General features: G+C 40.6%; 1 protein-coding gene across 1 annotated transcript in view; it reads left to right on the forward strand.

The window, feature by feature from the left end:
• PDXK (pyridoxal kinase) overlaps positions 1-25,486 on the forward strand; it is a 178,660-nt gene that overhangs the window by 40,684 nt on the left and 112,490 nt on the right. Inside the window, exons 4-5 of the mRNA XM_029578220.1 lie at positions 3,160-3,243; positions 17,694-17,740. Of these exons, the coding sequence (XP_029434080.1) occupies positions 3,160-3,243; positions 17,694-17,740 (131 nt within the window). The remainder of the gene's footprint in view (positions 1-3,159; positions 3,244-17,693; positions 17,741-25,486) is intronic.

Raw genomic sequence — 25,486 nt, forward strand, 5'->3', positions numbered from 1 at the left:
TCCAGAGCTTAATTGTGCGTTCAGTGAAAAAGAATTTTCTCCGATTACTTTTAAATGTTACTTGCTAACTTCATGGAGTGCCCCCTAGTCCTTCTATTATCCGAAAGAGTAAATAACCGATTCAAATCTACCCATTCTAGATCTCTCATGATTTTAAAGACGTCTATCATATCCCCTGTCAGCTTTCTCTTCCCCAAGCTGAACAGCCCTAACCTCTTTAGCCTTTCCTCATAGGGGAGCTGTTCCATCCCCTTTATCATTTTGGTCACTCTTCTCTGAACCTTCTCCAGTGCAACTATATCTTGTTTGAGATGTGGTGACCAGAAAGGTACACAGTACTCAAGGTGCGGTCTCACGATGGAGCAATACAGAGGCATTATGACATTTTCTGTTTTATTCACCATTCCCTTCCTAATAATTCCTAACATTCTGTTTGCTTTTTTGACTGCCGCAGCACACTGAGTCGATTATTTCAATGTTATATCCACTATGATGCCTAGATCTTTTTCCTGAGTGGTAACTCCTAATGTGGAACCTAACATCATGTAACTACAGCAAGGGTTATTTTTCCCTATATGCAACACCTCGCACTTGTCCACATTAAATTTCATCTGCCATCTGGATGCTCAATCTTCCAGTCTTGCAAGGTCCGCCTACAATGCATCACAATCCGCTTGTGATTTAACTACTCAGAATAATTTTGTATCATCTGCAAATTTGATTACCTCACTCATCGTATTCCTTTCCATATCAATTATAAATATATTGAAAAGCACCTGTCCAAGTAAAGATCCCTGAGGCACTCCACTGTTTACCCTTTTCCATTAAGAAAATTGACCGTTTAATACTACTGTCTGTTTTCTGTCTTTTAACCAGTTTGTAATCCACGAAAAGACATCGCCTCCTATCCCATGACTTTTTAGTTTCCTTAGAAGCCTCTCCTGAGGGACTTTGTCAAATGTCTTTTGAAAATCCAAATACACTACATTTACCAGTTCCCTTTTATCCACATGTTTATTAACCCCCTTCAGAAAAATGAAGCAGATTGGTGAGGCAAGACTTTCCTTGGGTAAATCCATGCTGACTGTGTTCCATTAAACAATGTCTTTCTATATGCTCTGTGATTTTGATCTTTAAAATAGTTTCCACTATTTTCCTGGCACTGAAGTCAGGCTCACTGGTCTATAGTTTCCTGGATTGCCCTTGCAGCCCTTTTTAAATATTGGGGTTACATTGGCCACCCTCCAGTCTTCAGGTACAATGGATAATTTTAATATTACGTTACAAATTTTAACTAATATATCTGAAATTTCATTTTTTAGTTCCTTCAGAATCCTGGGATGCATACCATCTGGTCCAGTGATTTGCTACTCTTTAGTTTGTCAATCTGGTCTACTACATCTTCCAGGTTTACAGTAATTTGGTTCAGTTTATCTGACTCATCACCCTTGAAAACCATCTCTGGAACTGGTATCTCCCCAACATCCTCATTAGTAAACATAGAAGCAAAGAAATAATTTATTCTTTCTCTGATGGCCTTAATTTCCCTAAGAGCCCCTTTAACCCTTTTGTCATCTAACGGTACAACCGACTCCCTCATGTGTTTCTTGCCTCGGATATATTTTTAAAAGTTTTTATTATGAGTTTTTGCCTCTATGGCCAACTTAATTTCAAATTCTCTCTTAGCCTGCCTTATCAATATTTTACATTTAACTTGACAGTGCTTATGCTTTTTCCTATTTTTTTCATATAGATCCTTCTTCAAATTTTTGAAAGATTGTTTTTGGCAAAAATAGCCTCTTTCACCTCACATTTTAACCGTGCCGGTAGAACCCAACTGTAGTTCCTCCAAAGGTTCATTGTTTATGTTCCTGGCTCGTTTCCAACAAAAAATATTATTGTTCTAACCATTAGCACATAGTTGTTGTTTACTCCTTTTTTTTTGTTCAGGACAGTATGTAGCTATGGATTTCTGACATTTGAGATCTGCCATCCTGTTTCTCCTTGGAGAAAACAATTGCTTACCTGTAACCTGTAACCTGTAACCTGTACTTTGCTTAATTTGTTCTCCTTTTGTATAAAACATTTACCCTTCATAGTTTATTACCCAGTTCTCCTCTTGTACAAAATTGTTATTCCTCCCCGTCATGACGCCTTGTTAGTCTGAAACTTTCCTCACATGTTTATGGTTATTTATTCAGTTCCTTGTTTTTATGTAAAGCCTGTTCGCTGCATTCCGTTGTCATGTAAACCGGTGAGATGTTCCCAACGATCGTCGGTATATAAAATCGTTAAATAAATAAAAAATAAATAAATAACAGGTTTTCTCCAAGGACGGATATCAGCCTCACAAAACCTGCCCGCCCCCCACGTGGATGCCTGGTATAGTGGCATTCTGGGCATGCCCAATGAGGCATAGTCAAGATTTTAGAAACTTTATAGAAACATAGAAACATAGAAATGACGGCAGAAGAAGACCAAACGGCCCATCCAGTCTGCCCAGCAAGCTTCACATTTTTTTCTCATACTTATCTGTTTCTCTTAGCTCTTTGGTTCTATTTCCCTTCCACCCCCACCATTAATGTAGAGAGCAGTGATGGAGCTGCAACCAAGTGAAATATCAAGCTTGATTAGTTATGGGTAGTAGGGGAAGTAACCGCCGCAATAAGCAAGCTACACCCATGCTTATTTGTTTTACCCAGACTGTGTTATTCAGCCCTTATTGGTTGTTTTTCTTCTCCCCTGCCGTTGAAGCAGGGAGCTATGCTGGATATGCGTGTAGTATCAGTTTTTCTTCTCCCCTGCCGTTGAAGCAGAGAGCTATGCTGGATATGCGTGTAGTATCAGTTTTTCTACTCCCCTGCCGTTGAAGCAGAGAGCTATGCTGGATATGCGTGAAGAACTTTGATATAAAAGTTCCAGGCAGAGCTCCATTGGATGATGTTATCCGTATGTTAGAACTGAAATCTTACTGTCCTTGATGAACCCCTGTTACAGGTAAGCAACTCTGATTTTTAATGTGTGAGTAAAGAAAATGTGTGCTGAAATTCAGTGCACATTGTTTACTCATGTCTTACTGCATCAGGCTCTCTCTTTTATCTTGATATTAACTCTGGCCCAGTCTACTAGTTTTATTTTATTTCCTTCTCTTTTCTAAAGGTTACACCAGAGACAAATCCTTCCTAGCGATGGTGGTGGATATAGTGCAGGAGCTGAAATGCCAGAATCCCAAGTTGGTGTACGGTAAGAGTGGGATGCATATTCTTTTATATCATTAGAAGGTGAAGAGGACAGAATGACAGAGTACATCCCTGATCTAGTATATGCATAGCATGGGCGGCTGCACTTCTCACATACAGGTCTATCCAGTACCAAGCGGTAGGAAGAGCTGCGTTAGTGCCTACGGCACCCGCGGTTACCGCCCGCACAGTGCAGCTCACCTACCGCTCGATCCTGAACACTAATTATATGTAAATGTAAACCGCGTCCGAAAAGCCTTAGGCCCGCGCAACCCATTTTACTGGATAGAGCGCCTATACAGTATCCTGGGTGCGCGGGCCTAAGGCTTCACGCCACGCTGGTATCTGTCATTTCAAATGTCATTTGAAATGACAGATACCAGGAAGCTAAAAAACCAAAAGCAAAAAGTAAGTCGCTTCGCCGCTTCACTCTTCCCTCCTCCCGGAGCAGGGCGCGAAAAGCAGCCTTGCTCCGGGAGGAGGGGGGACACTGACAGCGAAGCAACTTACTTTTAGCTTTTTGAAAAAAAACCAAAATTGCTTTTGGTTTTTTTTCGCTTCGCCGCTGTCAGTGTCTATTCTTCCCTCCTCCCGGAGCAAGGCTGAAAAAGCAGCTTCGGGAGGAGGGAAGAACTGAAGCGGCGAAGCAACTTACTTGCACGGGGGGAAAGCGGTCTCCGTGGCAGCCCCAGTCCTCTCCCCTCCTCCCGAAGCCAAAAAAAAAGCGAAAAAAACGTTGCAGCCCCCCTCCGGACATCGGAGGGGGGCTGCAACGTTTTTTTCGCTTTTTTTTTTGGCTTCGGGAGCAGGGGAGAGGACTGGGGCTGCCACGGAGACAGGCACCCATGATCGCGGCCGGGGCAGGTGAGCGGGGGCTGGGGGAAAGCTTGCCACCTACCCTGACCCCTGCCTCTACCGCAGGGGTCAGGGTAGGCGGTAAGTTTGCAGGTTAAACGCGCGACAAAACGGCAGGGAAAACTAGCGATAGTCGGGGCGCGGGTTACGGGGTGCTAGGGAATAGCTAATTCGCTCGATTGCATGCAATATCGAGCTAATTCGCTCGTTTGCATGCAATATACATGCCGCGGGCGGAAGGGGTTGCCCGGGGAATTTAGGACGCGGTAGGAGTAGGTTAAAGGGGATTCGGGATCGCAGGAAGGGCTAACGCGGCCGGAACGTGAGTAAAAAGCGGCTTAGGAGCAGGGTAAACGCGGCTGCACTTTACAGGATAGGCCTGATAGAGAGGTTACTAAACAATGCTGATTCAGTGATCACGGTTAAGAATAATCCATTATTGCTTTTATTATTAAGCCCTTTGCTAATACCAGTCCCCTGCTCACTGTTCCTTCTGATGCACAAGTGTTTTGGTTGCAGCAAACAAAACTGGGGCAAATGTACCAAAGTGCATTAAAGAAGCAAATGAGCTAACTCAAAGAAACAGATGAAGTGAGCAGAAGCTGCTTGTCAGCATAGTGGCTGCTTGTCAGCATAGTGGCTCAGCAGTAAGAGCTGTTGTCAAGTAAGGGATTCTAGTTGAATTAGTGGCTCGGGATACTGTTTGTGCCATGCCATCCCATCCTCAGAGTGATGTTGAGGTAGCATGCTCAGCCCAGAGTTTGGAGGGAAGAAGGAGGATCAGAGAATCTTTACAACCTGAAGGTTTGGTGTAACTTAAACTATATTGAATTGATCATTTCTAATAGCTATCTTTGCAGTATTCTATTCTGTATTTTGAGATACTAAAACTCAGAGGGAATCATGACCTGAAGGGTCATTTTCAAAAGGATTTATGTGCTTAAAACTGGGTTTTATATGTGTAATTGAGCTTTTGAAAATTGCTACAATATAGGCTATTGAACTGTCGATAGGTTTTACACATGTAAGTGCATTTTAATAGATGTATTTTCAAATGATACGTGTGTATTTAGCAAAAAGCACCACACTACTCAGAAAGTGCCATACATAACATAACATAACATAGCACTTACATAAAGACAGGATTTCCCAACAAGAAAGAGTCAGTCTGAACAGTTGGCTTGAAACCCCACACCAAAGAGGGAGTCTTGGAAGCTTTGCAGATAGAATCAAAACCCTAGAGTCTTGTAGCATTGCTATTAAGCTCTGCCATTCTAATATTCCCAATATCTTCTCATACAGATCCAGATTGTGTAAGTTAGTTTCTCTATTATAGCAATGTCTAAAATTTGTTTATCCGGTATCTGTTTTAATGTTTAATTACAAAAGGCAATTTCCTGTGTAGCCATTCAGCAACCTTAATGTTATAATCAATCACTACTGTATTTAATAAAATAATTGAGGATGATGGGTAATTGTTTCATATATTTAAAGTCACCATCCAGGTGCCATATTAGTGCTGTAATCATTAACAACCAACCACCGTCCAATTTTTAATCAAACTGCTGTTTTTATTTTTTGTTTTTTATTTTAAAATTGCTATAATGAAACACAGGAATCCACCCGTTCCTTTCTACTCAATTTGTATATTGATGTTTTCAAATGTCTAATAAAGGATTCTCTCTGTGACTAGCACTTTTTCCAATTAAATATTTGTTTTAAAGCCGTCAAGATGCCGCTGCTTTTTACTTAGCTTTGCAAGAATGTCTCTTATACTCCCGACTTGCGCAAGTTTCGACAAGATGTCTTCCTCAGGGTGCATTCATTCTCTTATTCGATAATCTCTTCAATGATCGATTTCCACTTTCCTCTTCAATGATCGATTTCCACTTTCTGCGGTGCTCGATCATTGAAGAGATTATCGAATAAGAGAATGAATGCACCCTGAGGAAGACATCTTGTCGAAACTTGCGCAAGTCGGGAGTATAAGAGACATTCTTGCAAAGCTAAGTAAAAAGCAGCGGCATCTTGACGGCTTTAAAACAAATATTTAATTGGAAAAAGTGCTAGTCACAGAGAGAATCCTTTATTAGACATTTGAAAACATCAATATACAAATTGAGTAGAAAGGAACGGGTGGATTCCTGTGTTTCATTATAGCAATTTTAAAATAAAAAAACAAAAAATAAAAAATAAAAACAGCAGTTTGATTAAAAATTGGACGGTGGTTGGTTGTTAATGATTACAGCACTAATATGGCACCTGGATGGTGACTTTAAATATATGAAACAATTACCCATCATCCTCAATTATTTTATTAAATACAGTAGTGATTGATTATAACATTAAGGTTGCTGAATGGCTACACAGGAAATTGCCTTTTGTAATTAAACATTAAAACAGATACCGGGTGAACATTTGGTGTATAGTATATAGTACTCACTTGGTGAGGATCTTTTGGATATTATTTGTAAAATTTGTTTATGTCAAACCTCAAGAGACGGTGCTGACTTCCACAATAAATCAATTATGAACTTACCTGCATGCAGCAAATGGTCAGCCAGAATTCTTTTGATGTAGGCAGTGAAGAAGCTTCCCAACAAAGCTTTGGCATGAGTGGAAAATCAACACCCATAATTCTACCTATAAGCCCTTGAACTCTTCTCCAAAAGGCAGCCTCTAGTGGGTGCTCTCATATGTGAAAAAAGACAAACCCCCACACCTCTAGACCGCAGCCCTTTCAACACAACCAAGATGAGAGAAAACAGCATAAAAAAGGGAATGTCGTGACTGGGGGACTCTCTGGATTTCCCCTACAGGGACAGCACAGGACTTCAGGGCAGGGCAAAGTGAGGTCTTCTGCCTGACCAGCCATCAGGTTGAGCTTGCAAGTTCTGTTGGCCGGCAGGGGCTAGAGTCAAGGATAGCACAGGCGGTGAGACAAGGACTAGACCAGAGGAAGGCAAGAGCTGGAACTGGAGACGCGGCTGGTACTGAAGGAAGGCTGGAGCTGGAGTCATGGATAAATCCATTTAAAAAAGTGGTAAATGAAGACATGCATGCAAACATTGCATAAAAAGTCTTCACCTAAATGCTTTAAATAATTGTGACAAATAATTAATATAGGGCTGAATATTGATACAGGAAAAAAAAAAGAGACAAGATCTCGGAAATGACAGTGTGCAAATGCTGGCACTAAGACATAACACACACTTGATACAGTCATCAGTCTAAAAATCCCCTTAGAAAAACAAATTTTATTTCAGAACATTCATTTTGTTGAAATTTTTTAGTTTAAGAATCTTGTCTTTTGGAGAGATTCTGCTCTGCTGGCTTACGCCTTAGTTTTCAGCCAAAACTCAGAATCATGTAGTTGACACGTGATCATTGAAATATCTAAGACCAGTGAGTAAAACAGCTTGAATATACACTTCATGGATTATATTCATACCTGTTCTTGTACAAGTGATCATTAAAGTTTATAATATCCTTTATAGTTTGACAGTCAACCAAAAAATGAAGACCACTCATTTGGAGAATGTAATCTTGCTGGTTCAACACTGTTCAAGCAAGAAATCCATCTCCATTCCATTTGAATCAGCAGTCTGTCCCTGTTGCCACTCTGTATGTCTTTTAACTTGATCTATTGCAAAACATATTAATGATATAAGTTGATGCTGGTTTGCCAGACAGTGTGAAACAATAGATGCATCAATCTTCTGGTTGTTGCAGAATGTTTTCTCAATGGAGGTTTTGTCTTCCCTACATAGGGCAAAGGGCAGGGACAGAGTATTGCATACACAACATATTCAGATGAACAATTAGTGAAATGTAAAATATATTCATGTTGATCACCAGGGTTAATGAATACTTTAGTTTGAGTATAATTACATGCATGATCAACATTTGTAAGTCCTTATGCAAAGTATGTGTTCTTGCATTATCAATTGAAGTTAATAATGCTGGTGAGACAATTTTTTTTCATTCTACTATATGCAAAACAACTCTTCTGACCTATAAAACATGGCAAGATTGAGAATAGTGAAGAGTGCTTCCTGACAATTTTGGTGAACTTGGGGCATCAATGGTGAATAACGGGCCACAAAAGTAATGACATTCTGACCATTAGAATTATTCATTGTGCTATAGAGAAGTAAATCTTGATTCAAAAATAGAGCACAGTTATATATTTTTTATTCAAACAGATATAAGGATAACCCCTGTCAAGTAATTTATTGAACAAAAATGTTGACTGTTTCTTAAATTCTCCTATAGTTGAATAGTTTCTTTGAATCTTTAAAAATGATGAAAATGGTAAACATTGTTTTAACTGTGAAGAATGAAAACTGGAAAAATATAAAAGTGTATTTCAGTCATAGGACTTAGCAAATAACATGACTGATATTTTTTTCCATTTAAAGTTTTCTGAACAAGTAGGTCCAAATATGAAATTGAGGAAAAATTAAAATCATTGAAAACTCAATATGTTGCTCTCAGGTGTTAATCCATCGATGAAATGAATGTAAATCCTTCCTTCTCAGAAACCTCCCATAGCAAAAACTCATCATGAATGCAGTATTCCAGCATCTTGATGTTTTCATAAAATGGATAATTCTTTATTCAAATGTCTTCAAAACTGGGCATAAACAGATTGGTCAATGAGGGGGTCAATATTCAGTATCAAAATTAGGTCCTATACTAATTATTTGTCACAATTATTTAAAGCAATTAGGTGAATACTTTTTATATGATGGAGGAGCTGGAGGCAAGGACTGGAACTGGAGGCCCACATGGAGCAAAGTCCACAGGGAGGACTGGGCAGGACAGGACAAGACTAGGACTGGACAGGACCATGAGAACAGGGCAAAGAATACACACGACAGGAATGACTGCAAAGCAAGGTACATATAAGACAAGACAAGGGAGAAACTGACAAGGAGGCCTAAGCAGGCCACAAGGCAAGGCAGAGTGAGACTAGAAAGCCAAAGGCCAAAAGATAGGACAAGAAGGCCAAGGAGATAACAGACAAGGCAGGAAGGTCGAGGAGGCAAGAAGGCCACTGGGGCCATGCAGTAGCAAGGCAAGGAGGGCCAATGCAAGGAGCCAAGGTGACTTGATGAAGAGGAACTGAGTTGTGGAGAGGCAGGGCTAAATGGGGCTGGCCTTGTTGAGTCATGGGACATTTGAGGAGGTGGCTAGAGCAGGAGAAAGCATGACTCCATGAGGACCTCTGCTTGTAGCCTTCGGGGAGGCTTCCTAACTGCCAGAATCGTTACAGGGGGTATCTATAGATACAATGCAACAACTTAACTATCAACTCCCCCTGTTATCTACAGACTGAGATTTTATGATCCGCCTGCTAAATCCCTTTCCAATCCGTCTTGTCCAAAGTCAGCTGAACGTCCCTATTCACAGCTCTGTAATGGCTAGTGGAGGATTTCGAGTGATTAAACACTCCAGAATAGCTTTATAAAGACAGCCCTTTTGGGGACCTCTTCCAGGAGAAAATCCTTTTCTACTAGAGATGGTGTTCTGTGTGCTCCAAAACCTTCAACAACTTAGTATAGAAAACTAGCGAGCGAGCTCCCCCCCCCCAATCTTGAACTCAGAGCAGAGGTCCAGAAAAGATTTATAATTAACACTCTCATCATGCCATAATTGCTCAACAAATTTCAAACCCAACTTCCACCACACTGAAGCAGGGACAGAGGAACATTTCCTCTTAAAGGAGAGAGTGAAGACATCGCACCTATAAAAATGTTAAGTACTCTTCAGACTGCTCTCCAGGTTTTTAATGTGTGAGATAACAAGGGAGCAGGATGACTAATCCGATGCAAGTGTGCAGAGTCAGATGGTTGCAATAACAAATAAGACAAGGGCATCCCCTCCTGCCAGTTTCAGTTCCAAGCAGTACCATGGGGTGTAAGTAACCCTATGTAGCCATGTCAAAACTCCCTGCGACCTTGCTGCCCAATAAGCCTGCAAATAGGGAAGAGCCATCTCTCTGCCTCCACGAAGTACGCATTTTAATGTGCTGTGTCTACTGTGCTAGATAAATTTAGAAATTATACTATTGAGATTAGTAAAAACAAAACAACTGTCAGGTAAATAGCAAGTAATATCCTGAAAATGTACATAAGTTGGGGCACATTTATTTTCAATATTCTGCCTGCCCACAGTACAAAATGACCATCCCAGTCCCTAAGATCTCTCTATATTTTACCCTATATTAGTCTTATAAAGATCATTTAAGACTTTAGGGACATAGATACTCAAATAAGTAATTCCATTACCAGCATTTTTTTTAAACCAGAAAAACAGGCAGATATATCTTGGACTGTGGCCGTGCCTTTAGGAAATACTTCAGCTTTGTTGAAATTGACCTTATAGCCAGATATCCTACTGTATTTACCCAAAAGTCATAGAAGCTTGGGACCAGAAGCACATCATATATATATAATGAAATGACATATTCAGTAGCCCCAGCCCAGAAACCTGTTATCTTTTGTACCAATACTTCTATAGCTAAATCAAATAGAAAGGGAGATATCCTTGCCTAGAAAGAGAAAAGGATTGGATCTGTTCTCATTAGTAACTACCCTAGCTGTAGGGAGATGGTAAGGACCCTACACTCGTATTTATTTATTTATTTATTTCAAATTTTTATATACCGGCATTCGATACAGCAGTCACATCATGCTGGTTCACATAAAACAGGGGTGCAAAGTAAACATAACTATAACAATGGTGCTGAAAAGGCAGTTACATATAACAGGGTGATAAGAACTTGGCTGAGAAGGAAGAGAAAGGACAGGATTAATTCACACAGGTAAACGATAGAAGATATGGTTAATCAAGATATGGTTAATCAAGGAGAAGTTGGAGATTAGTTGACCATGTTGGTGTCCGGGAAAGCTTGTATGAATATCCAGGTCTTTAGTCTTTTTTTGAAGGTTGAGATGCATGGTTCTGTTCTGAGATTTGAGGGGATGGAGTTCCATAACGTTTTTTCGTATGAAAAAACGGTTAGGGATACCAAATTTCTCTAACGCAGGGAACATAAAGGGCACCTGATCCTGTCAAAGGCCTTCTCTGTATCTTACACAACCAGCATGCCTGCCACCTTTGCCAGAGCCATTATGTTGAACATTCATAGAAACATAGAAATGACCAAACGGTTCATCCAGTCTGCCCAGCAAGCTTATGGTAGTATCTGCCGCGCCATGCAGATCACTCCTGTACGTATCAGTTTCCCAGACCGTAAAAGTCAGGACCCTTGTCGGTTGCTGTCTGAGTCCACTTTCCCATTACCTCTTGCCGTTGAAGCAGAGAGCAATGTTGGAGCTGCATCAAAGTATCAGGCTTATTGTAGGGTAGTAACAGCCGCATCAGCAAGTTACTCCCATGCTTATTTGTTTTGCCAGACTTTAAAAGTCAGCGTCCTTGTTGGTTACTGTCTGAATCAAATTCCCCTTTTCCTCTTTCCCCCCAAGTATTAGCAATAGAAAGCCTGCCTTTGACAAGGCCACTTTGATCAGCATCAACCAGATCCTCCAGCACAGATTCCAGTCGCATCTGAGGTAGCTTAGCCAGAATTTTCACATCAGAATTCAGGAGCAATATTAGTCGGTAAGAACCCAGATCCAGTTTGTCTATATTGCCCTCAAGGAGCATACTTACTGTCTCTGGAAATTGTTGTAAATATGAGAACATATTAAGCAGAACAAGAGCCATCTCTGGAACAAATTGTTTATAACAACCTATAGAAAATCCGTTGGGTCCTGGGCATTTCCCATTCGGAAGGCCACCTATATTACATTTAATAATTCTGCACAAGTTATGGGAGCAGACGGTCTATCTGTCAATGCAATTTAATAAATGCTAAATGTGCGCGTAATACCGAGAACACATATGTTTACTCTTGTAAAAAAAAAAAAGGAGCAGGCCAGGATTCCTGGGAGGGGCCAATATGCAGGTGCGTGAGTTAATATTTTTAAAAGCTGCCAAAGTGATGCACGTCAGTCTTTTACTTGCGTATATTTATTTCTGCTCAATATCTGGTGTAAGTGATCATAAAAAAATGCAAAATTGACTGGGTGAAGCGTCTGAGTGATATGTGGGGACTTCAGACTGGAGAGCCAGGAGGGTGTCCCCAAGCTGTAGATAGACCAGGCAAACTGGTAGACTAATTGGTAAAACTGGTCATTTCCTTATTGCGCGCATATTAAAAAATTTGAGGATTTACGCGTGTAAAATCCGACAAGTGATAAGAAAAATATGCAATTTAAAACTTCCTGTGTAAATGATTAAAATTAGAGCACAACTATGTGCACAGAGCAGATTTGTGCCATTTATCCAAATACATTTTGACTTTTTCCACTTAGCTGGATAAATCTGAAAGACTGCTACTTATCTGGCTCTGTTCTACATTACACTTAGCGTATCTTTTAGATACACAGATATGTTTTTGGGTTGATTTCCACATATTTTATAACATCCGCTTGCAACTGCGTGCGAGATATAAAATACATGAGCATGTGCACCAGCGTCCATATATCCACATATGTGGGCACATCAGTGCTTGTTTTAAATTTATCCTCCTTGCATGTAAATGGGCTTTAGAAATTGCTATGATATATGTTATTTTTACTCATGTAAATCCTTTTGAAAATTACTCCCTTAATTGTTCATATATATAATTAGGATCTACAGGGCAGTACATTATTGGTAGTAAATGTCTCAGCTAATGAATTAAGGACCTGGCGATCATTAACTGTGATGTACTGAAGGTAACCTATCAGTGTGAAAAAGATAGTGGGCAGGTTGATCATATGTTTAGGTACTAACTAGGGGTATACTATACAGATCTCTGGTGATACTTCACCTTGCATACTGTGTCCAGTTGTGAAGATCATATCTACAAAATGATATTGATCAGGTGGAAGTGATTCAAATGAAGGAAATCAAAATGATGCATGCCATATACTGTGGATCTTACGTGAAGAATGCTAAGGAGCTAAAGATGTAATTTCTAGTTCCCAACCTGTGGTCCATGGACCCCTAGGGGCCTGCAGGACTATCACCTGGGACCCCCAGAAGTAAAAATGTCAAGAAAGAGCAGACTATGCTCTATTGCTGCTGCCTGATTCTGCCATCTGCCTATGCTTTCCTCTTGCTGCTTCTCCTTCCTGCCTCTACTATGGCAGCAAGAGCAGCACTTAATAGCATGTCAGTTTTCTGTGTCACGCAGGGCCAATCTCTGCTGCCGTGGTAGAAGGGGGGAAAATCGAGACTCTGATGTATTCACACCAGGCCAAAAAACAGAAGCTCTCATTCCCCCTCCCCCTGCCCCATCGAAGCTGCAGTCCCAGGAAAAGATGTGAGTGGTGGTGTGATGCTGTGCTTACCACTCTCCCCACAATCAGGAGAGCAAGACAGTGCACCCGCTCTTCCTGCTGTTGGCTTCTCTCCCTCCTGTGTGGTTCAGATTAGCTGTTTGACCACCACCTCCCTGGTGAGAGAGAAGGGAGGGTCTTTGGAAGGAAGGCCAGCATGAGAAGGAACAGCAGCCTTCAAGTTGGAGAGAGTGGGTACTTAATAGTTGGGAGGGCAAGACAGAGCGTCATGGGTCAGGAGAAAGGAAGGGACTCTCAGGGTGAGGGAGGAGAGAATGGAGACTGAAGGATTGTGGGTGTAAGAGTGTAATCCAAAAATCCACTATTAATTCTTTAAATAACAACAAAACTTTCACAACATTCAGTTTTCAGTGCACTCATAAAATAACTTTAAATCATTAAGGTTCTTCATTTATTTGGGTTTAAACATTGTAAAGCAACTCACCAGTTGCCTATCCATAAATGTATAATCATCGGCCCAAGATATGTTTTTTTATCAAAAAAAATATTTTATATGCACTTAAAATTCAAAAAAGAAATAACTTATCTTGTATAATTAACGCTGACCGCTTCTGTTCATTCGTGGCCCATTGAAACGTCCTACACAGTCCGTGTTTCAAAAGTAAGACTTCCTTCCTCAGGGGCTGTTGATAAATGCTGTAAAAGGGCTGCTCAGATCTATAACATAGGCTATTGCAAATATTTCAAGCCCAAATATATGAAGGTCCTTAATGATTTAAAGCTATTTTTTGAATGCACTGCTAATTGAATAATGTTTTGGGTGTAGACTCGGTTTGGAAAGGAGAGAGGCACTAGTGAGGAAAGGCCAGGAGGAGGACTAGAGGAGACAGGCTGAGGGGAAGAAAGAGATTGGTGGGCAGGGCTAGTGCACAGATATTAAGCACCCTAGGTGGACCGTGCAGACTGCCCCTGTCCCGTACCTTCTCTCTCCCTCGCTGTGGCCCTGGTGATGTTCCTACTGCTCTGTCAGGCTGCCGCTCTGCCTCCTGAAATGACCATGCTGGTGCGCCCCACTGCTGCTGCTTCCTTCCAACACGCTGGCCTGGCTGTGCCTCCTTCCGGCCCTGCCTGTGTGGCAGCAGCTGTTATTGCTCTTGTCCCTTCATCCAATCCCATGCGGATAATGCCGAGCAGAGCCCGTGGGAGCACTAGGCCACTGCCCCCAAACGTCTGGCGCTCTAGGCATCTGCCTAGAGCTTCCACTGGTCCTGTTGGTGGGGACAGACTGGGATAAGAGAAAAACTGATGGGTCAGACTGGAAGAAGAAAAAGACTTGGGGGGACAAGCTAGAGAAGAGAGAGACTGGTGAGGGAAAGCTGAATGAGAGAGAGAAAGCCTGATGGACAGACTGGAGGAGGAAGAGATAGGGGCTGGAGGAGATAGTATAGAGAAAAGGGAGAGAGACTTGGGAAGAGAGGGATTATAATGCAAACAGATTTGGGGGAGAAAGATACTGGTGTAGAGAGACTGGTGGAAGATAGATACTAGTAGGGAAAGGCTAGGAGCAGAAAAGAGACTGATGGGGGACAGAGGAAGAGAGATTCTGATAGGGATTGACTAGTGGGAGGAGAGAAAGAGAATGATAGGGTCTGGTTGGAGAAAGGAGAGAGACAAGATTAGTGGAACAGGATTTGGGGGGGGGGGGGGGAGAGTTTTTATTGGACTGGGAGACCCCAAACATTTTTGGAGGTTGATAAGAGATCCATGCTGCCAAAAAGATTGGGAACCCCTGTTTTAGAAAAAAGAAGGGAAAGGGGAAATATGATAGAAACAGTCCGATATCTAATGAGTTTCAATGTGGTTGCGGAAAGTATTTTCTGTAGAAGGAGAAGTTCAAGGCAAAGGTCATCGTATAAAGCTGAAAGAAAATTTGAATGTTTATGCTCTAAAAGTGGCCCTGAGAAGGGGCTGATATCTAAAATATCATCTCCAAACTCATCAACCAAACCCAAATAAGTAAGTGAATGGGAAAGGGACTTGGGGATAGAGTTAGAAGATATAATGTGAGATCAATGCTATGAGCGTACTGCTAGGAGCTCAGTATCAGTATTGATTGTAGAAAATGGGTACAGTATTTTCTATCACTGGCACCTAATACCCAGTAAACTAGATAAAATGTATTCTACAGTGCCAAAAATATACTGGAGATTATATGGACATGTTGGCACTTGTTGGCATATATGGTAGAACTGTGCGAAAATCCAGCTTTTTTGGAAAATAGTAATGGTAATAGTTGATTGTCAAGTTATGAGCCCTTGTGCAGTGGTGTGGTTGACACAGCCTAGTAGTCAAACCTACTAGGTCCACACCGACAGCTGGTGGATACACCCTTGACTGGGACTGTACTGGACTTTCACCTATACCAACCCTGTTCCCCACAGGTTGAGCTTTTGGGTTCCAGGGGCCGGCAGGACTTAGGCAAATGTTCCAAAGGGTAGGAGGAAAGAGAAAATCCAGGGCCAAGCTGAGGTCCGTACAGGCAGCAGTCAGACAATTGCCGGATACAGGCTGAGGGTCAAGGCAGACAGCGAGGAAGGTGTAGGTGGGTTCTATAGCAGAAGTCAGTGGCAGGCAGTAAGCAGGAGAGTGGTCAGGGGCAAGGGCAGGCAAGAAAGTGGTCCATGTCCATAGCAAAGGTCAGTGACAGGCAGCAGGCAAGAGAGTGGTCTGGGTCTTTAGCAAGGTCAATACCGGCAAAGCAGGCAGAGAGCAGGAACAAGGCAAGGCTGGGACTGGAGAAGAAACGAGGCAGGATCAAGTCTGGAGCAAGGCAGGAACAGGAAAGCAGGATTGGGGACATGCACTTTAGGAAGCTGGAGGACCTGTTGCTGAGGCATGGCTGGACTTCTTGTACCCAGTGTCTGAGCCACTGTTCCTGGTGCGGGGCTTTCTTAGTGCCGTCAGTGCCGCGCACACGCACCTAGGTAGCAGCCGGTCAGCAGGAGAGATGGCAGCGTTGCATCACAGTGCCGGTGTCTTTGGGTGAGTGTGGCTGGTCGTGGACACATTCCTCAGCTGACCAAACATTACATTGACGTATTGAGTATCACTGTTCCACTTTATCCCAAGATCTTCCGTTTGTTCATATTCCCAAGTGAGTGGTCCAAAAAGAAGTTGAACTTGATACAAATAATTATAACAGTCAGATGTGAAATAGCTGCTGATTGGAGGAGGGCTGATACACCAACTTTAGACTCATTACATAGGAGGCTCTCTAATGTATATTATATGGGAGAACTTACAGGAATGTGCAATAATACCCTGAGTATTTTCCAAATGATATGGCCACCATATGAAGCTTGGATAGCTGGCTACAACTGATTGAGTCTTTGTCATATTATAACCTATCATTGGTATGACTGGAATATCTAATGCCGGATGATGCCATCGTAACTACTTTAAAATGGGAGGGAAGAAAATGGCTAAAATACAACAGTATTGCAATATGTGTAGATGTTAAGGTGTTTGTAGTATAATTGCTTGATTTGTGTTGGCAACATTATATGAAAAAAGGAAGCTGAAAGGAGAGATGCTGAAAAGGAACGTGCGAATACTTTTTCATTGATTGGGTGGCGGACATCTAGAACAAACTTCCAGTGATAGAATTCAAGCATGCTTGAGACAAAAGGGACATTAGCGGGAGGGAGATGAAGTCGAATTTAAATGCAAATCTGAGCTTCCCAAATCCAGCAGAACATTAACAGGAAAGAAATGCCTGACCCATCTCCCATCATGGAAACTATCCCGATAATTTATGAGTATATGGTAGCTGGCTGCATGTAAGCTTTCTCACTCCCTATGCTCATGTTCATATGGCTGACTTTCCTGTTTGGTGTTCTGGGCTGCTTCCTAGTTATGCTTCATCTATCTAGATACCTGATTTCCATGTTAACCCTTCCGCTGCATGGTTTGCTTTTGTTGGAGAAGGGGGTCTTCTTTTCTTAAGTCATCTTGGAAAGGGGAGAAAATAAGAGTCCGGTTTCCTTGCTGGCCAAGGGTGGAAAGGGAAGTCTCCCTAGTGCTGTTCATCCTGACAGTGGCAATCATCTTCCCTTTCCCCGGGGGCTGAAAACCCCGCATGTGACATGGCTATAGAGTGCTGCTTCTGAAAAGCAGGTCTCCTGCAGCAGGGGCCAGCTCCTGTTGGCGGGTTTCTGAGGTGACTTTTCTTCCTCTTTTGCAGTTTGTGATCCAGTGATGGGAGACAAATGGAATGGAGAAGGCTCTATGGTTGGTAACCTCCTTTCTGCTAAGAATCTGAACGCTGCTTACTTAAGTCTTATGTGCTCTGAAACTTACTGTAGATACATGAGCATTACCTTAACGAGGCGGTTGCCAAAGAATCTACCATCATCTACCAAAAAATCTAATTGATTTAGATATTAAAGCAACAGTAATGGCAAAGTTGTTTTTCATCATTTCCTATTTCCATTCTGATTTTTTTTTTTTTATTACTGAGAAGATATTATTTAAAGTCTGTGAAAGTTCCTCTAATCTAGACAAGTAAATCAAGATGCTGTCTTGCTGATCATCAACAGAGCACTATACAGGTGTTATACTGATACAATCTAGAGATAGAGAGCAGGTGTTATACTGATACAATCTAGAGATAGAGAGCAGGTGTTATACTGATACATGTTGTCACAAACTGGGATACTGTGCTACCCTTTGATAAAATCTAGAGCTAGAGAGCTGGTGTGATCTAGCACACCGGTATTTTCTGTTTGCCTCTTATGATGAGAGAGCTTTTTATTTTAGGCTTTATTTTAGGTTTCAGTCTTAAATGGGACAATTATTTGGTTCTTTTCTTCCCTCTGGGTTACCCAATGGACTCCAAGCCAGAGCCACCTTACTGCTTCTCCTGGAGCTCTTACGTGGACTGCAAACTTGCAGTTTAAACCCACTCCAAACTGGAAACATGTAAATATCTTTAAATACCATTTATCGTTAACCAATTACTATTAGACCTGGTAAGAGTGCCAGTTTTTTAAAATCTAATTCAGAAGAACACAGGATCTTTGAGAAAGTGAAAGCAAGAATGAATTAATTTACTGTACTCTATAATCAGTTTCATATGACACATGGCAGTACATATATTTTACAAACCTACAGTTGGTACTATGTGTGGGTGTATATATATGTATAGAGAGAAAGAGACAATTCAAAGGAAAGAGCATTAATGTTAAGTATTGAACAATTTAAAAATGTTTCTTTATTAACACATTTCATAAAAATAACTGAGCATTTATACATTGATTTGTGTCTATGCAAAAACATATATATTTGTAATTTTGAATAAAAGCTATACCATACTGCATATAATGATACAAAAGTTGTAATCACACAGTGATTCAATATCACAATATCAAATGCATGGGAAAATCTTAGAAAAGCTAACACATACTGAATGCTTTACATTACTAGGAGATCATTGTAACATTTTAAAAGTATGTAGGACCATACAGTGCTGAAGTATGTAACATTTTAACAATCACAAAAGCTGGGCTACAAACTAAACACCCTTTTTTATAAATTGAAGGTTTGTGGAACAGTGAATAGAATAGTGCAACATATTTCTTGGGTATGATGATAGATATGTTATATGTAGTATGGCACACTGTTCAAATTATAAATGTTTTTTGCATAGTCACGAATCTTATTGTATAAGTGCTCAGTTATTTTTATGAAATGTGTTAATAAAGAAACATTTTTTAATTGATCAATACTTAACATTAGTACTCTTTCCTTTGGGTTGTTCTTCTGTTACTATTTAAGCACTTTAGGTACCATTAACATTGCCTGATATCTGGTTGTTTCTATTTATATAGAAACCACTAATCTATTCTAGACAAAAATACCCACTTATCTGTTCTTCACACAAACAGTTCCTAAACACTAGATAGAACAGAACCACCTTTATACAATCAAGGATATACCAAATGTATTACTTTATCAATACATTGATTATGATATATTAAAATATAGATTTTTCAATTTACATATTAAAAATATATAACACCACCCCTTTTTTTTCTTTTCTAAAAATAGATATGAACCCACCAATATCCCATTCAAACCTACATATTACATTCATTCAAACCACATACCATACCATCACACAAACCTAAATCGCCACTTAATATCACCCTGTATGATAGAGATATTAAGTGGCGATTTATGTGCACCCAGCACTTAGTGTCTATGTGCTTTCCTGTTTAATTATTTTTTTTAACACTGAGAACCTTAGTTAAAATTTGAAATTGCAAGAAAGAATTATATGTAATCCAGCCATGAAACATGTATTAAAAGGACAATATATATGAAACTCATCAAATAGTCTTTATATTGGAATTCTCTGTTACCGGATCATTTTTGGCACTTCTATTAAGTTTTTACCTATTTTTTTACTATATGTGCCTTTTTGTAAACCATTGTGATGGTAAATAACTTAACGACGGTATAGAAAAGATTTTAAATAAATAAATAAAATAAATAAATGAGATACCTTTTGTTACAAAAAAAAAAAACAACCTTTGGCTAATTCACATTAACCTTACTAACTACATTGAAAAAAATGTATTCATTTAATCACTTTCTCTAAAGCAGTTTGCCGCTTAATTTTTATATCCTAATTACTTCTTCAAAGCCTTGGAATCCTGGCCGTTGATCTTGAAAAGCCTTCTTGTTAGCAGCAAAAAATATGATCCTATTGATCTTATATCCATCAAAACGGTCTGTTATAAAATTCCACGGGTCATAAATGACCCCACTTAAATGTTCATGTACCAAGGATCTTCCGGAGACATTATAGCAGATGGTATTGTTTATAGCACAGTACAAAGTGATTAACACATACCTCTGAAAGAAGGAATCGCTGTAGCCTTAAACCACAAAGCCTCTGCGGATCATACCTCACCATATCACCGCTATAGGCATCCCAACGATGCAGAGTTTCAATATAACATAACATATCATTTTTGAATGAACAAAAGATGCTAAGGGTGATGAGTGATGGCTTTATTCCCCTGAAGCAGGCATCAGGATGCCTGCAGTGGTGATATGGTGAAATACGATCCGCAGAGATGTTGCAGTTTGAGGATAAAGTGACCCCTGTTTTTGGGATACCCACATTGGTGATATGATGAAGTATGATCCACAGAGACTTTGTGGTTTAAGGCTACAGCGATTCCTTCTTTCAGAGGGATTTGTTAATAACCTTGTATTGTGCTACAAAGAACAACACCTGTTTTAATGTTTCCGAAAGATCTTTGGTATATGAACATTTAAGTGGGGTCATTTATGACCCGTGAATGGGATATTGGTGGATTGATATGTATTTTTCTAAAAGAAAAGGAGCGGTGTTATATATTTTTAAATAGATTGAGATGTATTAAGGTGTAGATTTTTCAATGTATTGATCAAGTAATACATTTTGTATGTCCTTGATTGGTGGTTCTGTTCTATCTAGTGTTTAGGATATATAGATATATATAGATATATATAGATATACATACATACAGTTGTGCTCATAAGTTTACATACCCCTGGAGGAATTTGTAAGATGTGTAGCATTTCAAGAAAACATGAGTGATCAGACAAAACACGTCTGTTATTTTTAATATATTTCAAATTAAACTATTATGCATTGCACAATCATTAAACAAACCATAGCAATAAAGAAAATAATAAAATGGTCCTGTTCGATGTTTGTAGCAAGGCCCCCTGCCCTAGTTTTTTTAAAGCAAGAAAACTCGGCTCATCTCCACCTTTCCTCTCACTTATCCACAGTGATGAAATGTTATGGTTGTGCCCCCCAATACCTTCAGTTTCCCTTCTGGGAGTGAGGGACCCAGTTCCCCACTCCCGGCGCCTCCAACGCTGCTCGATGATTTTCCTCATTGTAAAAAAAAACCAAAAAACAGGGTGTGAGCCTGGCTACAACATGGACACTTTTGCAGATTAATGACAGGTTTGCTGGGTTTCGGGAAGCACAGCCCGACAGGTCCATGTGTGACTTTTTTTTGGGGGGGGAGAGGATCAAGCCATTGGCCCTTTTTTCATTTTTGTTTTAAGGGTTTTGCAGCACTACTTAGCTGGATATCTTTTAAAGTTATTTGGGTAAGTAGCTAGTTATCCGGCCTCAAAAGTTAGCCAGATAACTCAGCTCCTCCCTGGAATGCTTCTTTTTTTGTCCGGCTAAATTATATCAGAATAACTATTTATCTGGTTATAATTTAGCCAGTTAAGTGGTTGAATATGCCAGATTTGCCATTTAGATGGATAACTTTTGAGTTACAACCAAAAATAAACAGTGTACTAGTCTTGAAATTAATATAGCACCTAAAACGCCAAACAACTTATGTAAGACCCTCTATTCACGGGCAGACATTTTGTGTGTACAACTCGTTTCTCATAGGGGTCACTATTACTTTAATCATAGTCATCCATAAACTCAATTTTTTGTTTTTCAAAGTTTTTTTCAAAAATTATAGGGCAATTCCCAATCAAGATAAAAAACGGGTATTTATCCGCACTGAAAAGGTCCCAGGTAACCCGACATGGCCATGTTTCGGACCGCTGTCCTGCTTCAGGGGAAAAGGAGGAAACCAATTCAGGTAGTCGTAGAAAACATCTTCTTCTTGCGGTGTATTTACTCCGTGCCGATCCTTTTTGTCAAAGCGAGCTGCGTTTCAACCCGCTGTATTTCAACAATGGCGACAACCGGAAACTATTTATACTATACCAGCGCTTAGTACCTCCTCTTCCGGTGATGGGTAGTGGTTCCCTATCACGTCCTCACAACAAAGCGCTGTAGATCTCACAAGTCTCTCTGCATGTAATCAAACAAAAAATTCAATAACTCTGAACCCACAATCCAAATGTTATGTACAACCGGGGCGAATATTTCCTGCACAGTGCGGATAAGTACCCGTTTTTTATCTTGATTGGGAATTGCCCTATAATTTTTGAAAAAAACTTTGAAAAACAAAAAATTGAGTTTATGGATGACTATGATTAAAGTAATAGTGACCCCTATGAGAAACGAGTTGTACACACAAAATGTCTGCCCGTGAATAGAGGGTCTTACATAAGTTGTTTGGCGTTTTAGGTGCTATATTAATTTCAAGACTAGTACACTGTTTATTTTTGGTTGTTTACATTGGTGTGTACTGGAGTACACCAGTTGGTGTGTGTGGGTTTTTTGTGTGATTGATATCGTAACTTTTGAGTTATCCATCTAAATGGCTTTTGAATATGGACCTAATACACTGAGGCAGGATAGATGTTTTCCATCATCCAGTCATTTGATTTTGTTTTGTTGATATTTTGATCAATGCCATAAAAGGAGGAAAGAACCATTGGCTTTGAAGAGTGCCCCTGTGCAATGGGTCATGTCCATCATGGATCCACATGAATAGGTGTCCTTTGCCTGGGGGCTGACCACAACATCTGGAGGTGTCCCCTTTATGCAACTATGATCTGCAAGGGACATCATTCCTAATTTGACCTCATGGAGAAGCATTTCAGATATTGTATGGACCACTTGGGTCTTTTTCTGCCATCATTTACTGCATTACTATGTAAATCCAGGTCATGGATTCTGGTATTGTAGGCATCAACATCAGGAGACCCAGGAGCTGCACCTTGACTGCTGATGGTGTATTGATATTGTGGGGCCTCTGTCCCCCTTGCATCAAGCACCAGACAGGACCAGTGAGACAGGTCATCATCTGGTTCCCCCCACCCGAAGAAGGTGGAGGTTTCCATCTTTTCAGTGCTAATATCGCAGAGCTCCAAGTAGATGATTTGGGCAAAGGCCAAGAAGCATAAACATTGATCTCCATCAATACGCGATGCTGGGAGTGGGACTTTTTTGTGGCAGCTTTGAATCCCCTGAAGTGTTCCCTTGGAGAGGAGAATTCATCTTTGATGCAAACCTGTGAATCTCAGTGGTCTGCAAGGGTCCAGGTATCAGTCATCAATACAACTCTGGTATCTTAGGAAGATGTTGCCTCACCACCACCTGTGTACCAGGCCATCTTGATATCAGCAATTTTTGAGAAGGAACAAAATACAAAGATTTAAGAGGCCCTGGACTAAAAGTTGCAAAGCATCTCTGTACCAGTATTGACTGCATTGATGTCTTTGCAGACCAAATCCCAACTCTTGCTGGAAAACCTGGCGGAAGAAGTTTGATGCTGGCTGTCAGAGGGGAAGCTGCTGCACTAATGTTAATCTTCAACACGATGGAGCACAAAGCTTCACAGCAGCACAGGAATTCATTGAGATCTAGGCTACAGCAGACAAGTACTTCCTCCACAGGGAAGGAGAAGATCTCCTTCAGAGAACCTCTCCTTTGCCGATTTTGTGATGAGAATGGCTAAAACCATACATTTAAGTTGCAAGAGAAGGAAGAGACCAGGGCCAATATGCTTGAAATCCTTCAGTTTGTGAAACCCAAAAAGGATATCATGGCTGTGCCTGGCCATAAAATCCTTCAGGAGACACAGATGAGAATGCAGGAAATACCTCTCTATAGCTTTGGTTAATAAGAAAGGCAGCATGATAAATCATGTCCAGAAGGCTTCTGGATTTGAAAAGCATCAGCTTCCTTACCAGTCTGTGCTGGGTCAGATTCACTCTCAAGAAGGCCATGATGTCTATAATCCATTCCTTGGTGCCCCAGGAAGGGATTCTCATATTCTGGACTTGCTTGGGAATAAAGTTTTTCCATAGGCTTGTGCTCGGTGCTTGTGTAGCATTCTACTAGCTTTTCATGAGCCAGTACACGTGAGACATACTGAAAGGCATGAAAGAGATTATATAGCAGCTTCCTCAAAAGCAGCATGACACTTTTGAAGTCAGGGACAGATTTAGGATTTTGACACTTCTAGGCACTTTTGGTGTTTTCACTCCCCCATCTTCTGTAAGGATCTGTTACAGGGTAGCAGAGGGCTGTTCTCTGCTGAATAAGTTTCAGAAGAGCTGGAAGATTGCAAATCCTTAGCCAACCTGCTGCCCCTAAATGTTTGCTGTCCTGGATACCTATTGACAAATCCAGGACTGTTTGAAGTCAGTGGTAGATAAGGGCATGGAGTGCAGAGACTATGGTCAGATTAATATTTGATGTTTTCAAGATATCATCAAGAGTGTCTGCAGTGGCTATTGGTTCCCACAGACTTGCCAGTCTGTGGGCCTAATACTATAGTGCTACATGACATATGCAGATCTAAGACAGGATGTTTAGGAAGGATTCACCAACATGCCTTTTAATGGGGATAATCTCTATGGGGAGAAAGTCATGGAATTGGTGGCTGAAATTAAGGACAATCATTCAATGCTTCAGATACTCTCCGCTGCTTCTTCAGACCCACCTTCCTCATCCATGAAGTTTCCAAGTGGGAAGCCAAGATGGCCTTTCTATCCTCCAAGAAAACGCTTTCCTCCACCCTCTTGGTCCCATCAGCAATGGAAACCTCACTGTCTTCCTAGATGCAGAGGAGCCAAAAGCCTCAGTCAGCACCTGTGTTAAAATCTGGGATTTTGACAATCATGTAGAACATAGCCAGAATCTAAGTATCCATACTGGAGGAACTCTCTACCTGAGAGAGACTGTTTTACATAAATCATTGACCCTTGTAACCTAAGACACATGGGTCCCCAGCATAATAAGAAAGAGGATACAGATTACACCTATTGGATATTCCACCAAATTGCCTACCAAAGAGCACTTGGTCATTTTCTTAGCATCAGGATGAAAATGAAAACCAGATAAGGAAAGTGATGTACATAGGAAAAAATAACCCTAATTTTAGATGCACAATGATGGATTCCGCCTTAGGAGAAACCATCCAGGAAAAACATCTAGTCATTGTCGATAGTACGTTAAAATCTACAGCTCAGTGTGTGGTGGCAGCCAAAAAAACAAACAGAAGGCTAGGAATTATTCAGAAAGGAATGGAGAATGACTATATA

This window comes from Rhinatrema bivittatum, chromosome 15 (genome assembly GCF_901001135.1).
Source record: "Rhinatrema bivittatum chromosome 15, aRhiBiv1.1, whole genome shotgun sequence".
Taxonomy (NCBI): Eukaryota; Metazoa; Chordata; class Amphibia; order Gymnophiona; family Rhinatrematidae; genus Rhinatrema; species Rhinatrema bivittatum.